Source organism: Schistocerca serialis, chromosome 5, assembly GCF_023864345.2.
Source record: "Schistocerca serialis cubense isolate TAMUIC-IGC-003099 chromosome 5, iqSchSeri2.2, whole genome shotgun sequence".
Lineage (NCBI taxonomy): Eukaryota > Metazoa > Arthropoda > Insecta > Orthoptera > Acrididae > Schistocerca > Schistocerca serialis.
Window position 1 is genome coordinate 198,912,097 of NC_064642.1, and position 18,934 is coordinate 198,931,030.

Here is an 18,934-nt window from a genome sequence, read left to right on the forward strand (position 1 = left end):
TGTTCTGTGTCGTCTGTGATCTATTCTGTTCATCGTTTTTATTCTCTGTGGGTGTTTTTAGTATTTGGAAAACGGGATCGATGACCGTAGCAGTCTGGTCCCTTTAATTCCACAAACCAACCAACCTATAATCGAGTTCAGTTCTACTTCTAACACCTTGTTGGTTCTATCTGTATTCTGTAGTGTTGTTAGATATGGTCCACAATACTTTGTATCACATGAAAGTCCTTAGTGGTATGCTAGTTAGGACTTATATGCTACAGACGTGAAAATACCATTGTGTAGGTTTTGCAATTGTGGAGTGGGGTGGGAAAAAAAGACAATGCTGAGAGACACACAAAATCAGAGAAGCACTCTTCACCAGTGAGAAAATGCTGCTGCTTCTCAATGAAATCAATCATTAGTTGTTGAAAGCTTGAACAGTGGTAAAAGAACAACACAAGACAAGAACAATTTTGGAAAAAAGTTGTTGAGGCCTCAAACATTCCATTAGGAAATTTGGAAAATCGAGCCATATTGTCATGGATAACTGAATTCTTGAAAAAAGATACTATGCATGAGGACTTTGTGTGCCAAATATTTTTGAGGTAGATTATTTGCTTTTGAGGCCTCAGATTATCGTGCATGTTAAAAATAACAGGAAAATCAGCCATTAGGTTTAGTGCACTAACTCTTATGCACAGAACAGACAATTTTTGTGCGCATCTCTTTGGTAGGTAATTAAAGTGCAGACATAAGTCTCCTATTTGCTTTTGGTACTCCTTAAATTTTGCAAACGAAGTTATCAAAGTGAGAGATACACAATCTAGAATATTCATTTTTCTGTGCATATGGGTACACGTTTTTTACACTCTGTACATCATAATAACCGGTTTATCTTGCCTTGGGTCTCTAAATTGAGAAATACAAAAATCACCTACATACAACAGGAGCATACTGCATACATAATTGATGTTTCCTTTGTTACTTCTCAGGTTTTTTATGTGGTACTTGTCACAATCTGCAGTGCTGTTGATCATATAAGATCTGTGAAGAAATGTGGAAAGTTAGTTTCACAGTGCACAAAAAATGCATATACTAGATGTACTATTGACGTACCAGCACCTTATTCTCAAAATTAGTAGTTTCATACCAGTATTCATACTTATTAAAATATTTTCTGCTACCAGTCATGATTTCTTTTTTACTTTATCCTATGTGCAATTCATTTTGGTAAATAAGCCCCATTGTAAAGTGCATGTTTTAAGTGTTATGCTTGATACCATGTGTGTGAGCTGCTGCATTTTAGTGGTGACTTTAATGTAGCGTGAACACACAAAAATTATGTGTGTTTTTTCTCCATATACTGAAAATGGAGAAGTGATTGTAGTTACAAAATTTTGTACATCCTCTTATACAGAAACGCTCATGCTGTCATCTCTTTCACAGTTCATTTAATGTTTCCTGATTACCATTACTTTCTTGTTTGCGACTAACTATAAAAGATCAGAAACTGAGAAACTGTAAAACTTTCATGTTCTTGGATAGCATTACGGTCAACACATTGCAGCAGTTCACACACAGGAAGCATCACACCTAAAGTGTCACAATACAGTCAGAAAACTTATCTGATGATGGGAATCAAGTGCCTTAATATGTCTTACACGAAGTAAATAAAAATTTGATGAAACCATTAATTTTTATCATTGTAAGCTTATGTCATAGTGGATAAAATGAAATTGTAAAATCAGGCCTATGTCAACTTTGCTGCCCAAGTAACTTCTAGAGCTACTGAAACTTATGATAATCTTGTGGCTGTTGTGTCAAAAGTGTTGTTTGATAACTCTTTTTTGTATTCCTAGAAATTGCTTCCAACTACAAGAAATTTATCATTGAAGCTGTAGATGGAAGAAAGATAAACATCGTTTGTGATGAAACTGCAGGCAGAATGGGACTGTGTTTTCATTGTTCTTTTTGAAGTATCAGTGCAGATGAATGGAAGTTACTGAAAGCCCATATTGATGATATTTCGTTGAATGGTTTGCATGCTGACACTTGTTGATGACCCAGCATTGAAATTTGGAGCAATTTATGGAAGGGTTGCACTTCTGCCATGTTGAACGATTCTGTTCGGTCATCATTGGTCCTGTTCTTGCACGATCTTTTTCTGGCTGCTGCAATGTTGGAGATTCGACATTTTACAGGGTTCCTGATATTCGTGGTACACTCATGAAATGGTCGTATGGGAAAATCCCCACTTCATCGCTATCTCAGAGATGCTGTGTCCCATCGCTCATGCACCAACTATAACACCATGTTCAAACTCACTTAAATCTTTTTAACCTGCCATTGTGGCAGCAGTAACTGATCTAACAACTGCGTTACATGCTTGTTGTCTTAAACAGGCATTGCTGACTGCAGTGCTGTATTCCGCCTGTTTACATATCTCTGTATTTGAATATGCATGCCTATACCAGTTTCTTTGGCACTTCAGTGCATGGTCAGCTGTTGTAGTCGTGTGTGTCACTTATACTCGGTACATCAGTCCTCCACAGTCCTGGTAGTTTGACCAATATATGACATGCCACAACTACATGGAATACCGTAAAAATCCACATTTCACAACCCAAGGTCATCTTTTGAGGAAGCTAAAAGAACCCTAATCTTAGCTGGCAGTCAAAAAACTTATTTAACTTAATATTTCTGCAAAATATGACCAATCCTGTTGGAAATGTTCCCTGAGTAAGGCAGAAAAGCCATAGACCTTGGTGCCACTTCGGTATTATTATCACACACCTGGTGCATGGTTGGTTGATATTGCAACACATATGTGATCTGCCTTTCGCTTTAACCATTCTGGCGGAAGGTGGCCTCAAGATGGGCTAACTCAGTTGACAAACTCTCAGGGTCCGAGGTGAGTGGGTCCTGTGAACCAAGGTGCGAAGTACCCCTTCCCACTGAACCGAATGGTGACAACTATCAGCCTATGGATACAAGTCGGTGTGAGTAGGCTTCCCGTAAGTGGCATGCTCCAATGTACTATCAGTCTTTCTACTGACCAAAATATAAAGAAATGGAGGGCAGCCATCCTTTTCCACTTCCATCATGGCACAAATATTGGGGTCACTTGATTCAGGTGTTCTAAAAAGATGTTCAAATTCTAACTGCCATGAGGCCAAACAACAAAAATATCATGTACATATCTGAAAGAAACATGCAGGATTCAAAGCCACTAACTCCAAGTCATGTTCCTTGAAGTGTTCCATTAACAAATAGCAGCTATATGTGACAACGAGCTTCCCAGTGCAACTCCATCTGTCTGCTCATAGTACTTGCCATTGAATAAGAATGGAAGTCAATATGTCTAAATAGGGTTGTTAATTCAACACCAAACCTAACCTAATTTCACTTTAATGAATCAGTCAGAGGAATGAGGGTGAAGAGAGAGAGACCAGATCAAAAATGGCTGGAGTATCAGAGTTATTCAAACACATTTCTTATAATCAACATAAGAACTCTCCTGTGTTCTTAATGTTATGCTCACACCAACCTATTAGTGGATTCAACAGATTGCAAGATACATGATTATATGAATGTGTGGTGTCTGCTATTTTGGACATGTTCGAAAGAACACATACCACGCATTCATATAACTGATATGCCTAGATGGGCAGTGGACCCAACTTCTTCAGTGGGGATGCACAAGTTCATCCAATCGCCTGCAGGATTCTCAGAGTGGCAAGCATGGAGGTAATGGACAAGGACTGCAGATAGATGGCACTCGGTGGGAATGTGAGTTGGCCATGAGACATGCTGAGATATTCTATGCATTTGCAATAAACAGAGTGTCCTGGGTGGCACATTGGTTAATGCAACTGCCTAGTAAACAAGTGATCCCAGGTTCGAATCCCGGTCCAGCACACATTTTCACTCATCACCATTGATTCTGCACAATGTCCCAATGCAGCTGACATAATTAATTCCTTCCCTTCCCTTTATCCACCCTTCTCCTTCAGTTCAATCATATGTAGATTAGAAGGTGTTTTGCTTCACGATACATGAGAGCACCAATGTTACAATCGACCTAAGGGGAACCCATTCCTTGTGGACCTTTGGAAGGCATATAACATAGAAACAGTACAATAAGTGTTAAGACTCTTGATAGTCTTATGCAATAAGGAACTTTTCTGGAAGTCACTGTTAGTCTCTCTCTCAACACCTTTCGTGGGATCAGCACCATCCTGCAATATTCTGAATCAGATAGCAAACACTGTGTCTTTTGAATGTAATCTTGCTTGTCCAAAACAATAATAGCATTGCCCTTGGCTGTAGGTAAAATAACAATATCTGGATCAACTTTAAGTGAATTTAAAGCAGTCCACTCCTTTGCTGTCATATTACTCTGAGTGGACGTGCCCCAGTCAATACACAACATGCCTCCATCCTAGACTCCTCTGCAGCATCAAAAGGTAGTTTAAAAATGGCCTTTTCAACAGAACTAATGAAGTCAACCACTGCCAAGTGCTTGGCCACTGGTGTAAAATTCAAACATTTCCCTAGTGCGGATAAAGCTGTGTCATCAAAACTTTTCGCCATGAGATTTATCATAGAATGTCAAGATACAGTATTAGACTCTGAGCCATGGAAACGTTTAAACTTTGCCAAATGCCGAACAGTTAAAGAATGAAATTCCCAGTCAGATTGCGACCATAAAGCACTGTCCAGCCAATCCCAAGAAAAAGCCAAAATTTTTGAAACAATCATTAAATGAAGCCAAAACAATCCCTTGGAAACGAAATCTAGATGCCATGAGTGTAATGGATCCTTCCATGAACAAGAGCTAGGCCAGATCTTTGCTTGATGTGATTGGCAGTAGGAGAATTAATATGATGCACAACTTTGGCAAATGTTGGAACAACATTTGTATCATGAAACATCAGTGAAAATGACAATGCACATTGCAGTCTTATTCTAATGCTGTGAAGTTTGTTCAACCTGTGCAAGCAGTGATAAATTTCCTCCCCTTACAGAAAAACAATGTGAGACCTGAGTTTCTCCTACAGGTACACACCCAGTCATTTTCAAAGCGAAGGTGCAGCAAGTAAGTGCTAAGGGAGTGTAAAACCTTGGTTTGCAGAACAGTTCCAGAAACACACACACACACACACACACACACACACACACACACACACATATTCACATGCAACTCACACGCACACACGACCACAGTCTGTGGCTGCTGAGGCCAGACTGCCATTCATAATATTGTCATTATTCCATCCTGGATTTTCCATACTTTGGTTATAGTGAAAGATAGATCAGATGTGTATTGCTCTATCAACCTACTGTGCACCAGGTCAGTGATGATAATACTGAGGTGGCTCCAAAGTCTATAGCCCATTTGCCGTACTCAGGGAACATTGCCACAATGATTGGTTGTATATTGCCAAAGTATGATGTTAAATGTGTCTTTTTGACAACCATCTAATGTTAGGGTCAGTTAAGGTTCTGTGAAGGATGATCTTTGTTTGCATAAGGCAGGTGCACAGTACTGCACCTAAAATATTTGATCATTCACCCAGTGATATAAAATGTCTGACAGACACCAAAATAAAATTTGAAGACAACCTGAAAAAGTTTCTCCTTGACAACTCCTTCAGTTCCATAGAAGAGTTTATATTATTGTATTTAATAATTATAAATAAAACAAAAACTTGACCAGCATGTAGCATATTTACAAAATAATTTGTGTTGTAAATGTAAAATGACTCATTCCACATAATTATGGTTTATTATGAAAATGATTCGTGGAACATGAAACTAACTACTTAGTGTGTCCAGAGAATTCATTCTGTCTTTCCACATAACATGCCACAGAATGGAATAAACACAATGGCCATTTCGTCCTGAGATTCTTGTTCTGTTTTCACTGGTTGTACCTTTGGTATAGGATGTAAGGCTATCTGAATTTGCCACTCTGTGTAACCATTCTAGGATGAATTCTCTGGAAATGCTAAGTGAAGATAGTTCTACACCCACCAGCTGAAACACAGCACTGCTTGGTTTTGTATTTAGATTAACTTGGATCACAGAAATCAGATATGCTCCCATTGTGGCATGACATATATATATTAGATGGTGCATACTGCTAAAGGTTGTTGGTGACAACACCAATGGTACACCAGAATGCAGTAGCTTATCAAGCCAGTAATCATGGAACATTGCCTATTGGTATTGCACAGAAAGGATGACGACCATCCTAAGGTACTGACACAGATGTCTTAACTTGTCATTAAAGAATCTGTTAAGATTTGAGTAAGGAAACCGCTGAACAGTCACGATAGTGGCTACATCCTTGGTAAGGACTGAGAACCTACAATCAGAAGAAGGATATATTCCACAGTGAACTGACTTTGGGGACAGGTGGAGGAGCAGCGGAGATGCCACCACACATATTCCTTGTCACAAAACATGGAAAGTGTGATTTTGTTATGGGAGGAGGAGGAAGAGATACTGGACACGCAGCCATCCCTGGTTGTGGGCTGTGAAAAGAGCAGCACGTCAGAGGGATGGGGGTTATGAAAGTGCTGCCTCAGCTCCTAAGCAGTCAGTTCATCAGCGCACACGATGATAGCAACATGATCGTCTGCAGAAATAATGTGCACCTTGGACACTGACATCTTGCGGTTCAGCAATGAAATGTTTCATTACACAGATAATGGTCTCCCTTAAGGTTTCATTTCCATTGCTCTGTAGTAATCATATTGGTGACACGCCTAACACACAATTTATTTATTTATTTATTGTTCTGTGGGACCACATTAAGGAGAAGTCTCCATGGTCATGGAACGAGTCAATACATGAAATTACAACACGATTGTAGAAACAGATAAAATGAAATATAAGAAACATATTCAGTTGTAGATTGTAGAAACAGATAAAATGAAATATAAGAAACATTCAGGCGACACGTCATTAGTTTAAATAAAGAAAATCAAGAATAGAACACTGGAATTTGCTTAATTTTTTAACTCTTCCAGGAGCTCCTCGACAGAGTAGAAGGAGTGAGTCATGAGGAAACTCTTCAGCTTAGACTTAAAAGTGTTTGGGCTACTGCTAAGATTTTTGAGTTCTTGTGGTAGCTTATTGAAAATGGATGCAGCAGAATACTGCACTCATTTCTGCACAAGAGTCAAGGAAGTGCATTCCACATGCAGATTTGATTTCTGCCTAGTATTAACTGAGTGAAAGCTGCTAACTCTTGGGAATAAGCTAATATTGCTAACAACAAACGACATTAAAGAAAATATATACTGTGAGGGCAATGTCAAAATTCCCAGACTATTGAATAGGGGTCGACAAGAGGTTTTCGAACTTACACCACACATAGCTCGAACAGCCCGTTTTTGAGCCAAAAATACCCTTTTTGAATCAGAAGAATTACCCCAAAAAATAATACCATATGACATAAGCGTATGAAAATATGCGAAGTAGACTACTTTTCGTGTTGAAATGTCACTTATTTCAGATACTGTTCTAATGGTAAATAAAGCGGCATTTAGTTTCTGAACAAGATCCTGAACATGGGCTTTCCACAACAGCTTACTATCTATCCGTACGCCTAGGAACTTAAACTGTTCCGTCTCGCTTATAACATGCCCATTCTGTCTGATTAAAATATCAGTTCATGTTGAATTGTGATTTAGAAACTGTAAAAACTGAGTCTTAGTGTGATTTAGCATCAAATTATTTTCCACAAGCCACGAACTTATTTCATGAACTACATTATTTGATAATGTTTCAATATTACACACAAGATCCTTCACTACCAAGCTGGTGTCATCAGCAAACAGAAATATTTTTGAATCACCTGTAATACTAGAAGGCATATCATTTATATAAATAAGAAACAGCAGTGGCCCCAGCACCGATCCTTGGGGAACGCCCCATTTAACAGTGCCCCATTGGGACTGAACATCATTACCACTCTCAATATTGCGGAGAATTACCTTCTGCTTTCTGTTCTTAAAGTAAGAGGCGAACCAATTGTAAGCTACTCCCCTTACTCCATAATGTTCCATCTTCTGCAGTAATATTTTGTGGTCAACACAGTCAAAAGCCTTCGTTAAATCAAAGAAAACACCTAATGTTCACAACCTTTTATTTAATCCGTCCAAAACCTCACAGAGAAAAGAGACTATAGCATTTCAGTTGTTAAGCCATTTCTAAAACCAAACTGTACATTTGACAGCAAATTACGTTAATTTAAATCCTGCAGTAACCTTGTACATACAACCCTCTCGATAACTTTAGCAAACACCGATAGCATAGAAATAGGTCTATAATTATCAACAATATCCCTGTCTCCATTTTTATAAAGTGGCTTCACTACCGAGTACTTTAATCCATCAGGAAACCAACCACTCCTAAAGGAAAAGTTACAGATATGGCTAAGTACTGGGCTAACATACATGGAACAATACTTCAGTATTCTGCTAGATACCCCATCATATCCATGAGAGTTCTTGGTCTTTAGTGATTTAATTATTAACTCAATCTCCCTCTTGTCAGTATCATGGAGGAGCATTTCAGGTAACAGTCTCGGAACACTTTTTTCTACGAGCGCTGTATGATTCCCTGTTGGGACTAGGTTTCTATTTAGTTCACCTGCTATATTCAGAAAGTGATTATTAAATACTGTACGTATATGCGACTTATCAGTAACACGGACATTCCCACTACATACTGATTCTATATCCTCGACCTGTCTCTGCAGACCAGCCACTTCCTTTACGACTGACCATAGACCATATGGTTTTAATTTTATCCTGAGACTTGGCTATTCTATCTGCATACCACATACTTGTTGCCTTCCTAATAACTTTTTTAAGCACCTTACAATACTGTTTGTAATGGGCTATTGCATTTAGATTGTGGCTGTTTCTAACATTTTGATATAATTGCCACTTTGTTCTACAAGATATTCTTATACCTTTAGTCAGCCACCCAGGCTGTCTATTTATGCTAGTACCCTGTTTTGAACGTTCTAACGGAAAGCAACTTTCAAAGAGCACGAGAAAAGTCTTGAGGAAAGAACTATATTTATCGTCTACTGTATCAGCACTATAAACATCTTGCCACTCTTGTTCCTTGATAAGGTTTACAAAAGTCTCTACAGCAACTGGATCAGCTTTCCTAAAAAGTTGGTAACTATATTTAACATGTGTTGCAGCACAAAAATCTTTTAGACTTAAAATTTGTGCATCCAGATCTGAAAGGCCATTCACCATTTTACTAACAGAATGCCCTTCTAGTAATGACGAATGAACAATCAAAGAAATTAATTATACCAATGACTGGGCTGTCAGTACTCGTGTATTATTATGTCACCATAAGATCAATCCCATCACAGCTTTTCATGTCCTGCATAGCATTGCCCACTTGAGTTAAACCAAGAAATTGTTCTTGTGAGAGAACACATGATAATTGTGAGTGGTCAGACCTTCCCAATTCATCAATATGTTCTATATCTTCAGGCTAAAGACTTTCATTTAGGATAGCCGTTGATCTTTTTTTTAGTCTTCAGTCATCTGGCTGGTTTGATGCAGCACACCATGAATTTCTTTCCTGTGCCATCCTCTTCATCTCAGAGCAGCACTTGTTGCAACCTGTGTCCTCAATTATTTTCTGAATGCATTTCAGTCTCTGTCTTCTACAGTTTTTGCCCTATACAGCTCCCTCTATTGCCGTGGAAGTCATTCCCTGATCTCTTAACAGATGTCCTATCATCCTGTCCTTTCTCCTTGTCGGTGTTTTCCACATATTCCTTTATTCTCAGTTTTAAAGTTTTTAATCTCCCTCTGGTGTTGGGGCAGGGCGGTGAGTGTTTGGGTGTCTCCCACTGTAGGCAGTGTTCAGAGATTCCCGATTCACCTCCCTGACCGGAATCCTCTTTTCTTTCCCTTTTACTCTGTTTTCACCCCTTCTTTTTAAGGCTTGGTTAGTTTTTCTATTCCCATACGTACTTTCTGCATTATAGCAGTTGTACCTTTTAAGTCACAGGTGGTCTTGCCTATGCTGTTTCAGCATAGTGTTGGGTTCGTTCTCTTGCCAACTTCCCTCATTTGTTTTTACTAATGACAACGTGACTGCCCTTTTACGTTTCCCCTTTATCCGTTTTATTTTCTGACTATACTGAGATGTCCCGTTAGCAGAATGGAGTCTATTTGAAACAAGGGACTGATGACCTTGCTGTTTGGTCCCTTTAACCTCAAACAACCAACCAACCAACCACATATTCCTTTCTTCTCCAATTCAGCGCAGAACCTCTTCATTCCGTACCTTATCAGTCCACTTAATTTTCAACGTTTATCTGTAGCACCACATCTCACATGCTTCAATTATCTTCTATTCTAGTTTTTCCACAGTCCATGTTTCACTACCATACACTGCTGTGCTCCAGATGTATGTTCTCAGAAATTTGTTCCTCAAATTAAGTCCTATGTTTGATGCTAGTACACTTCTCTTGACCAGGAATGTCCTTTTTGCCAGTGCTAGTCTGCTTTTGATGTCCCCCTTGGTCTGTCTGTCATTGGTTATTTCGCTGCCTATGTAGTAGAATTCCATAACTTCATCTACTTTCTGATCATCAACCCTGATGTTAAGCTTCTTGCTCTTCTCATTTCTGCTACTTCTCATTACTTTCATCTTTCCTCAGCTACTCTCAATCCATATTCTGTACTCGTTACACTGTTCATCCGATTCAGCAGATCCTGTAATTCTTCTTCATTTTCATCCAGGATACCAATGTAATCAGTAAATTGTATCACTGATGTCCTTTCACCGTGAATTTTATTTCTACTGCTGAACCTTTCTTTTATTTCCATCATTGCTTCTTCAATGCACAGATCAAACAGGTTATCTACCCCTTCTGCCTTATTTTATCTCAAGTCCTTCAAAGCTCTCTTAGATTCTGATTCTAACACTGGATCTCCTATCTCTTGTAAATCGACTCCTGTTTCTTCTTCTGCCACATCAGACAAATCTTCTCACTCATAGAGGCCATCAGCATACTCTTTCCAGCTCTCCACTCTCTCCTCTGCATTTAAGAGTGGAATTCCCATTGCTCTCTTAATGTTACCACCCTTGCTGTTGATTTCACCAAAGGTTATTTTGACTTTTCTATAAGCTGAGTTAATCCTTCCGACAATCATTTCTTTTTTGATTTTGTTTCATTTTTCGTGCAGCCATTTCATCTTAGTTTCCCTGCACTTCCTCAGCAACTTGTATTTCTGTATTGCTGAATTTCCCTACACATTTTTGTACTTCCTTCTTGCATCGATCAACTGAAGTATTTCTTCTGTTACCCAAGGGAATCCAGTATCTGATTTCAGAATATCTGGCTGACCATGATGTAATTTTAGATCTTCCTGTAACACCCCTATTCCAAGTGTACCTCTTCCTCTTTCAATTCTAGAACAGAGTATTCGCTATTACTAGCTGAAGTTTATTACAGAACTCAATTAGCCTTTCACCTCTGTCATTCCATATTCCAAGCCCATATTCTCGTATAACCTTTTCCTCTACTCTTTCCCCTGCAACTGCGTTCAAGTCCCCCATGACTATTAGATTTTCATATCCCTTTATTTACTGTGTTACCCTTTGAATATCCTCAAATGCTTTCTCTTCTATCTCTTCATCTTCAGCTTGCAGCCTGAACTATAATTGTGTTGGTTTGCTGTCAATTCTGATAAGAACAACCCTACCACTGAACTGTTCACAGTAACACACCCTCTGCCCTACCTTCCTATTCACAATGAATCCTACTCCTGTTATACCATTTCCTGCTGCTGTTGATATTGCCCTATATTCATCTGACCATAAATCCTTGTCGTCTTTCCATTTAACTTCACCGACACCTACTACTTCTAGATTGATCCTTTGCATTTCCATTTTCAGATTGTCTAGCTTCCCTACCACATTTGTGTCATTGATCACAAGTTTATAACATCTTAATACCAAGGAAGAGCGAATTCTAACCTTAATGGTACATAGGAGCTCTAGTGGGAGCTTTATTGCACCCATTGTCAGCACATGTTACGGTATCCACTATTGTACCTCCTTCTAACTTTGACTTGCCCTGTAGGATAAGGTTAAAAAAAAAAAAAAAAAAAAAAAAAAACAGGTGAAATACACGACGTGCAAGAGAGAGGGATAGCATACCCAGTATGCCCACTAGTATTCATTTGTTACCTGTCACATTTACTAAATTATTTCAATACTTTGGATGCTACATGTCAAATTAAATTCTTTGTAGCATTCACATACTTTGAATATCAGTTGAATTTTTTAAGAATAATTTTTTGGTAATAGAAAGGTTTTTCACATGGTAACCATGTACTGTTAACTATATGAAAATTCACGTTGTGTAGCCTGTTATTGACTGAGAGAAGTGGCGCAGTAAGACGATCTTGTGAAACCCAGCTTTCTCTGTTCATCCACGAGACCAGTAGATACAGGCGGACAAATTGATGCCATGTTTATTGACTTCTGGAAGGCTGACTAATGAACAAATTACAAGCATATGGAACGTCAGTCCAATTATGAGAGGGGATTGAAGAATTTCTAGCAAACAAAACGTAGTGTGGCCTTCTCAATGGGGAAAAATCTTCAGTTGTAAAAGTAACTTCCATCTCACCCCAAGGATCTTTATAGGACCATTACTTTTAATGATACGTATAGATAAATGATGTTGTGGATAAAGTCAGAAGATCCATGAGGTTTTTAGCCAATGGTATGGTGTACAGAGAAGTTGCAAAGCTGGAGGAGTGTAGCAAAATGCAGGAGGACTTTCAGAGTATTGACGGTTGTTGTAGCAAGTTGCAGTTGACCTTCAACAAAAACAAATGTAACATATTGCACGTATATAAACAGAAAGACTCAGTATTGTAGTATGATTACATGTTTGCAAAACAATTATTTCCATAAAGCATCTCTCTCTCTCTCTCTCTCTCTCTCTCTCTCTCTCTCTCTCTCTCTCCCTCTCCCTCTCACTCTCTCACTCTCTCTGTGTGTGTGTGTGTGTGTGTGTGTGTGTGTGTGTGTGTGTATGGAGCGATGTGAAATGAAACAACCACATAAAATTGATTGCGGGTTAGGCAGATGCCAGAGTGTGTTTCATTGCAAGAATCTTTGGAAATGTAGACTATGAGCAAAGGAGGTAGATTGCAAAACACTCATTCGACCAATACTCAAGTACTGCTCATCAGTCTGGGATCTATACTAGATAGGATTGGTAGAGGAAATAGAGAAGATCCAAGGAAGAACAGATTATTTCATTACATGTTCATTTAGTAAGCGCAAGAGTGTCACAGTGTTGCTCAGCCAACTGGAGTCGCAGACACTGCAAGTGAGGCATTCTGCATCATGGTATGGTTAATTGTTAAAAGAGCGTATGTTCCTGGAACAGTCAACCAATATATTTCTTCCTGTTACATGTGTCTCATGAAAAGACCAGGAAGATCAAATCAGAGAACTTTGAGCTCACATGGAGGCTTACCAACAATTATTCTTCCCGCAAACTGTTCATGACTGGGACAGGAAAAGGGGAAGTGACACTGGTATCCAAATTACCTCAGAGGCTATGTGAAGCTACAAGGTAAGCAATCCGAGCTGTTTGAGACTAGGCATGTAAACAGTTCAGTGACTTGTATTGATGTGGGCTGTTTACTTGCATCTTTCTGGAGAGCCACCAGCAGCCCACAATACTGGCCTGGTATGCAGAGCAGTATAGTCCCAAGCTCCCAGTGGGGTCAGGGATTTTCTCTGCCTTGTGATGATTGGGTGTTGTGTGATGTCCTTAGGTTAGTTAGGTTTAAGTAGTTCTAAGGAATGAGGAGGTTCTACACAGAATCGGAGAGGAAAGGAATATGTGGAAAACACTGATAAGGAGAAGGGACAGGGTTATAGGACATCTGCTAAGTCATGAGGGAATGACTTCCATGGTACTAGAGGGAGCTGTAGAGGGCAAAAACTGCAGAGGAAGACAGAGATTGGAATACGTCAAGCAAATAATTGAGGACGTAGGTTGCAAGTGCTACTCTGAGATGAAGAGGTTAGCACAGGAAAGGAATTCATGGCGGGCCGCATCAAACCAGTCAGTAGACTGATGACCAAAAAAAAAAAAAGTTATAGGGGACTGATGACCATAGCTGTTACGTCCCATAGTGCTCAGAGCCATTTGAACCATTTTATAGTCCCAAGCAGATGCAGTACCATGATTTCCTAAAATTGATCTAGGTGAATGCTGGGATGACTGCTTTCAAAAGATACAGCTGTTCCCCCTTCCCAGTCCAAACATGTACCCCATCTCTAGTGACCTTGGTGTCAGTAGGGCATTAAGCACTAATCTTGCATTATTTCCTTTTGCTTGACACTTTGTGATGTTGTTCTATTAGTTCAGTTGTTGACAATAAGTTGCATATTTCCATGATAAACTTTTGAACACCAGCAGACATTATTGTGTGCAGTGCCAGAAGCTGAAAACGGGGAAGTTACTGTGCATCCTCTTTGTAAGTGACAAAACTTCTGCAGAAATGCAGTGAGAAATTTGTACAATTTTGCTGTGAAAATATGAGAAAGAATTTTTGTTTTCAGAAGAAAATAGTGCATGTTATTTTTTTTTATTTGCAAAATTTTTTTCTTCTCTAGATAGTTTGTGGAAATCACTAAAAGTTCTTTATTCACTGAAGTTATTTATGCTGACAATAAGAGCAGCATTTGAGTATATATTATCTCATTTCAGCACGGAAATTTGCTGAAGCTGCTATTGCAAATCAGAAGACAACTTTTAAATCGTGGGGAGTAATGGGTGATTGGGACCATTCTTATCACACATTTGACAAGAAATATGTGAAAAACCAGATTAAGAAATTTTACGATATGTTTGAGAAGGTATGTTATTACATAGTGTATAAATTATTGTTTAAGTACTCGTAAATGTTGTTCATAGTCATGTGAAATTTTGTAAAAGGCATCGTGGCCACCTTTGACCATAAAATTCTTTATTTGAACTTCTCACTATTACAGTTTTGCTTGTATGGCCATTATCAAGGGGAAACGGTATGCTTTAACTTGTGTCAAAACTTAAAAATCACCTGACATATATGCACATTGTCAGCATTTGTGTGTTGTGTCTTTTAGGTATAAGACTACATCTCCATTAGATAAGAGTGAAGCTAGGCACATTGTGAAAATGATCCTTGTACTGTTGGTTTGTAACATCAGATTGTTGCACAGTACACACTCTCATCAGCAGCTAATGAAGTAATGTTGTTGCTGTTGTTGTGGTCTTCAGCCCCGAGACTGGTTTGATGTAGCTCTCCATGCTATTCTATCCTGTGCAAGCTTCTTCATCTCCCAGTACCTACTGCACCCTACATCCTTCTGAATCTGCTTAGTGTATTCATCTCTTGGTCTCCCTCTACGATTTTTAGCCTCCACGCTCCCCTCCAGTACTAAATTGGTGATCCCTTGATGCCTCAGAACATGTCCTACCAACCGATCCCTTCTTCTAGTCAAGTTGTGCCACAAACTCCTCTTCTCCCCAATTCTATCCAATACCTCCTCATTAGTTAAATGATCTACCCATCTAATCTTCAGCATTCTTCTCTAGAACCACATTTCGAAAGCTTCTATTCTCTTCTTGTCCAAACTGTTTATCGTCCATGTTTCACTTCCATTCATGGCTACACTCCATACAAATACTTTCAGAAATGACTTCCTGACACTTAAATCAATACTCAATGCTAATAAATTTTTCTTCTTCAGAAACGATTTCCTTGCCATTGCCAGTCTACATTTTATATCCTCTCTACTTCGACCATCATCAGTTATTTTGCTCCCCAAATAGCAAAACTCCTTTACTACTTTAAGCCCCTCATTTCCTAATCTAATTCCCTCAGCATCACCCGAGTTAACTCGACTACACTCCATTATCCTCATTTTGCTTTTGTTGATGTTCATCTTATATCCTCCTTTCAAGACACTGTCCATTCCGTTCAACTGCTCTTCCAAGTCCTTTGCTGTCTCCGACAGAATTACAATGTCATCGGCAAACCTCAAAGTTTTTATTTCTTCTCCATGGATTTTAATACCTACTCCAAATTTTTCTTTTGTTTCCTTTACTGCTTGCTCAATATACAGATTGAATAACATCGGGGAGAGGCTACAACCTTCTATTACTCCCTTCCCAACCACTGCTTCCCTTTCGTACCCCTCAACTCTTATAACTGCCATCTGGTTTCTGTACAAATTGTAAATGCCTTTTGATCCCTGTATTTTACCCCTGCCACCTTCAGAATTTGAAAGAGAGTAATATTAAGTAGTATAACATCTGCACTTTTAACACTGGAGAATGACACATGTTGAGAAACACCACCTGTAACTTACATGTTGTCAAAAGTGACAGAGATAATTGTGACCAGTGTTGTTCAGAAAGCCCGGAATATCATCTTGTCTGCTTCATGCAGTTTGAAAGATGAAGTTACCATATTTAATTAGATATTATGCTGGAAGTGTAAAAATATTGACAGAAGTATAAGAATTGATTAATGAATGTCGAGCACTATTAAAAAAAAACCACATAAGAAAAGAGGCAAGAAAAATAAGATAGGAGGGAAGAAGAAAAGAAATGCACTGGATGCTGTATCCTTGTCTTGCCTGTGTACATCAAAGAGGGTGCGGTGGCTCTAGATCTTCGTAGCTAATGTGCATCTGTTGTTTCATCTGGGATGGAGTGACAAGTACTTGTGTGCGCAGTCACTCTGACATCTCTGGATGCAGTGGCCCCCTGATGTGAGTAGCAGTCTCAGCTGAAGTGGGTACTGGGGACACAGAAGCAGCAGGGAAGGAAGGGGGTGGCATAGCAGGCTAGGGGTAGGGGACAATACTGTAGTATGTAGTGCGAACCGTGTGCAGGGATGTGGCAGGGACAGTTTGGTGGGCTGCTAGATGCAGTATTGGGAGAGTTGTGCTTGAGAGGGAGCAGGGGGAGGGGAGGGGGGTAGGTGTAGTGGTAGTGAGAAGCAGAGAAAGAAGGTACAGGACTATGCAAGTGAGTTGGGGGTGGGGGGGATATAAAAGGTGTATGTGAGACTGGAGTGGGACCAGGGAAGGGGACAGAAGACAGAAGCAGATGGAGGATAGGGTTGAGTACACATACTGCTCTCAACCTTTGCTAGCTGGTCCTCTCACTCGACTCACGGAAATCTCAGTGTCAGAGTTATTTTAACTGGAGTATAACTATTGTTTTGCATGTTATATTGTGGATTCCTCCACTTAGGCCTACTTGCAAGTCACTGTTTTTGCTGTCACTCTAGCTTATTTAGTTATCATCTCCTATTTTTGCTAAGTTTGGTTGCATTGTAAACACAATGTATATCACATTTTTGTATGATCTAAATACATATGTGCTGAGTCTGTTTTATTCATAGAGGGGTGTCTGGGATAAACTCTGAGCTTGTACCTGACAAGGGACTATGTTCAGGGGAGGAGAAAGATGAAAAGAAGGAAGGAAGTAGAGGGAGAGGTAGACTGCTGTAGAACTAATAAACTGAAGTAACAAATGATATCATTGTACTAGAATTATGGTAGAGGGTTGACGCATTTTTATTTATTATTTGTTCTGTTTTTGTGTGTTTAATGATTCAAACTATATTTCCTTTCTTCACTTTTATTTTTGCTCTCCAGCTCATCTCGTCATTTCAGTATAGCTGCTGTATCCTACCAGCATGAACAATCTGTCTTATATAGGCCCTGCCCATACATTTCTTACCTTCCATCATCCATTCAAATAAATTTTTCAGCATCAGCTCATGTTTTAACAGAGCCCAACCATTCAATCTCTGTGATTCATTGTGTTATTTACTAGATATTTTTTCTTGCCATCTTCTTCGCTCTCAACTTGATCGATCCACTTTGCCCAAGCAGTCTCCTGTAAACAACATTTCTAAGGCTTTCTGTCATTCATTTGTCTTTGCCATTTGTCCACATTTTGCACCCACACAGAGGCATGCTCCAAGTGTAACTTTTTGCGAATCTCCTCTCAGTGTTTATATTTTTGGATATCAACAGCTGTTTCTTTTTATAGAAATTTCTTTTACTTGGTGCTTTCCTTGCTGTCATGTATTTCTTATATCTTCATTTTTTTTTTTTTTTTTTTTTTTTTTTTTTTTTTTTTTTTTTTTTTACTTATGTGAGGTATCAGGTCTTGACCATGTTCATCATTTAGCCATTCATTGTATCTGCTTGGGATGCCCACAGTTAACTTAACAACAAAAACAGTCAATTATTTCACACAATTATTTTATTGGATAGATAAAATATCTACTCACCAAATGCCGGCAGAACACTCACATAAAATATGGTTGTAATTAGCAAGCTTTCAGAGCCAGTGCCTCCTTCTTCATGCAGAAGGGTTGAAAGGGAAGGAAGAATGATGAAGGAAAAAAACTGCAGATGTCCAGGAAAAGTGGTAGATTTTCAGAAAGTCACCCAGAACTGTGGGTCAGGGGAGACTTACCATGCAGGATGAGAGGGAAAGACTGAGTGTTGGGGACTGCATCTGACAAGATTTGAAAACCTGAGAGCTTAAAGGTGGAAGACAGGATAATATGCAGACTGACATTAATGCTTAAACATCAGATGTGAGTTAATAAGAGTGGAAAGCTAAGTGCATTGTACGTAACAGATGTGCAAGGGGGGCAGTGAAAAATAGACGGGAAAAACAATGAAAGACATAGAAAACTGAAACGGAGGGAAGCAAAGAGTAGTTACAGTGAAGAAGCACTGGGATAGAAGAAATTAACATAAATCAACACCAGGTAGGTGGCGATAACTAAGGACATGTTATAGTGCTAGTTCCCACCTGTGGAGTTCTGAGAATCTGGTGTCTGTG

The 18,934-nt window shown here is 39.1% G+C and overlaps 1 protein-coding gene across 1 annotated transcript in view; it reads left to right on the forward strand.

Moving 5' to 3' along the window:
• The window catches only part of LOC126480867 (isoleucine--tRNA ligase, mitochondrial), a 106,419-nt gene that overhangs the window by 41,502 nt on the left and 45,983 nt on the right, over positions 1–18,934 (forward strand). Inside the window, exon 4 of the mRNA XM_050104245.1 lies at positions 14,783–14,931. Coding sequence (XP_049960202.1) covers positions 14,783–14,931 — 149 coding nt within the window. The remainder of the gene's footprint in view (positions 1–14,782; positions 14,932–18,934) is intronic.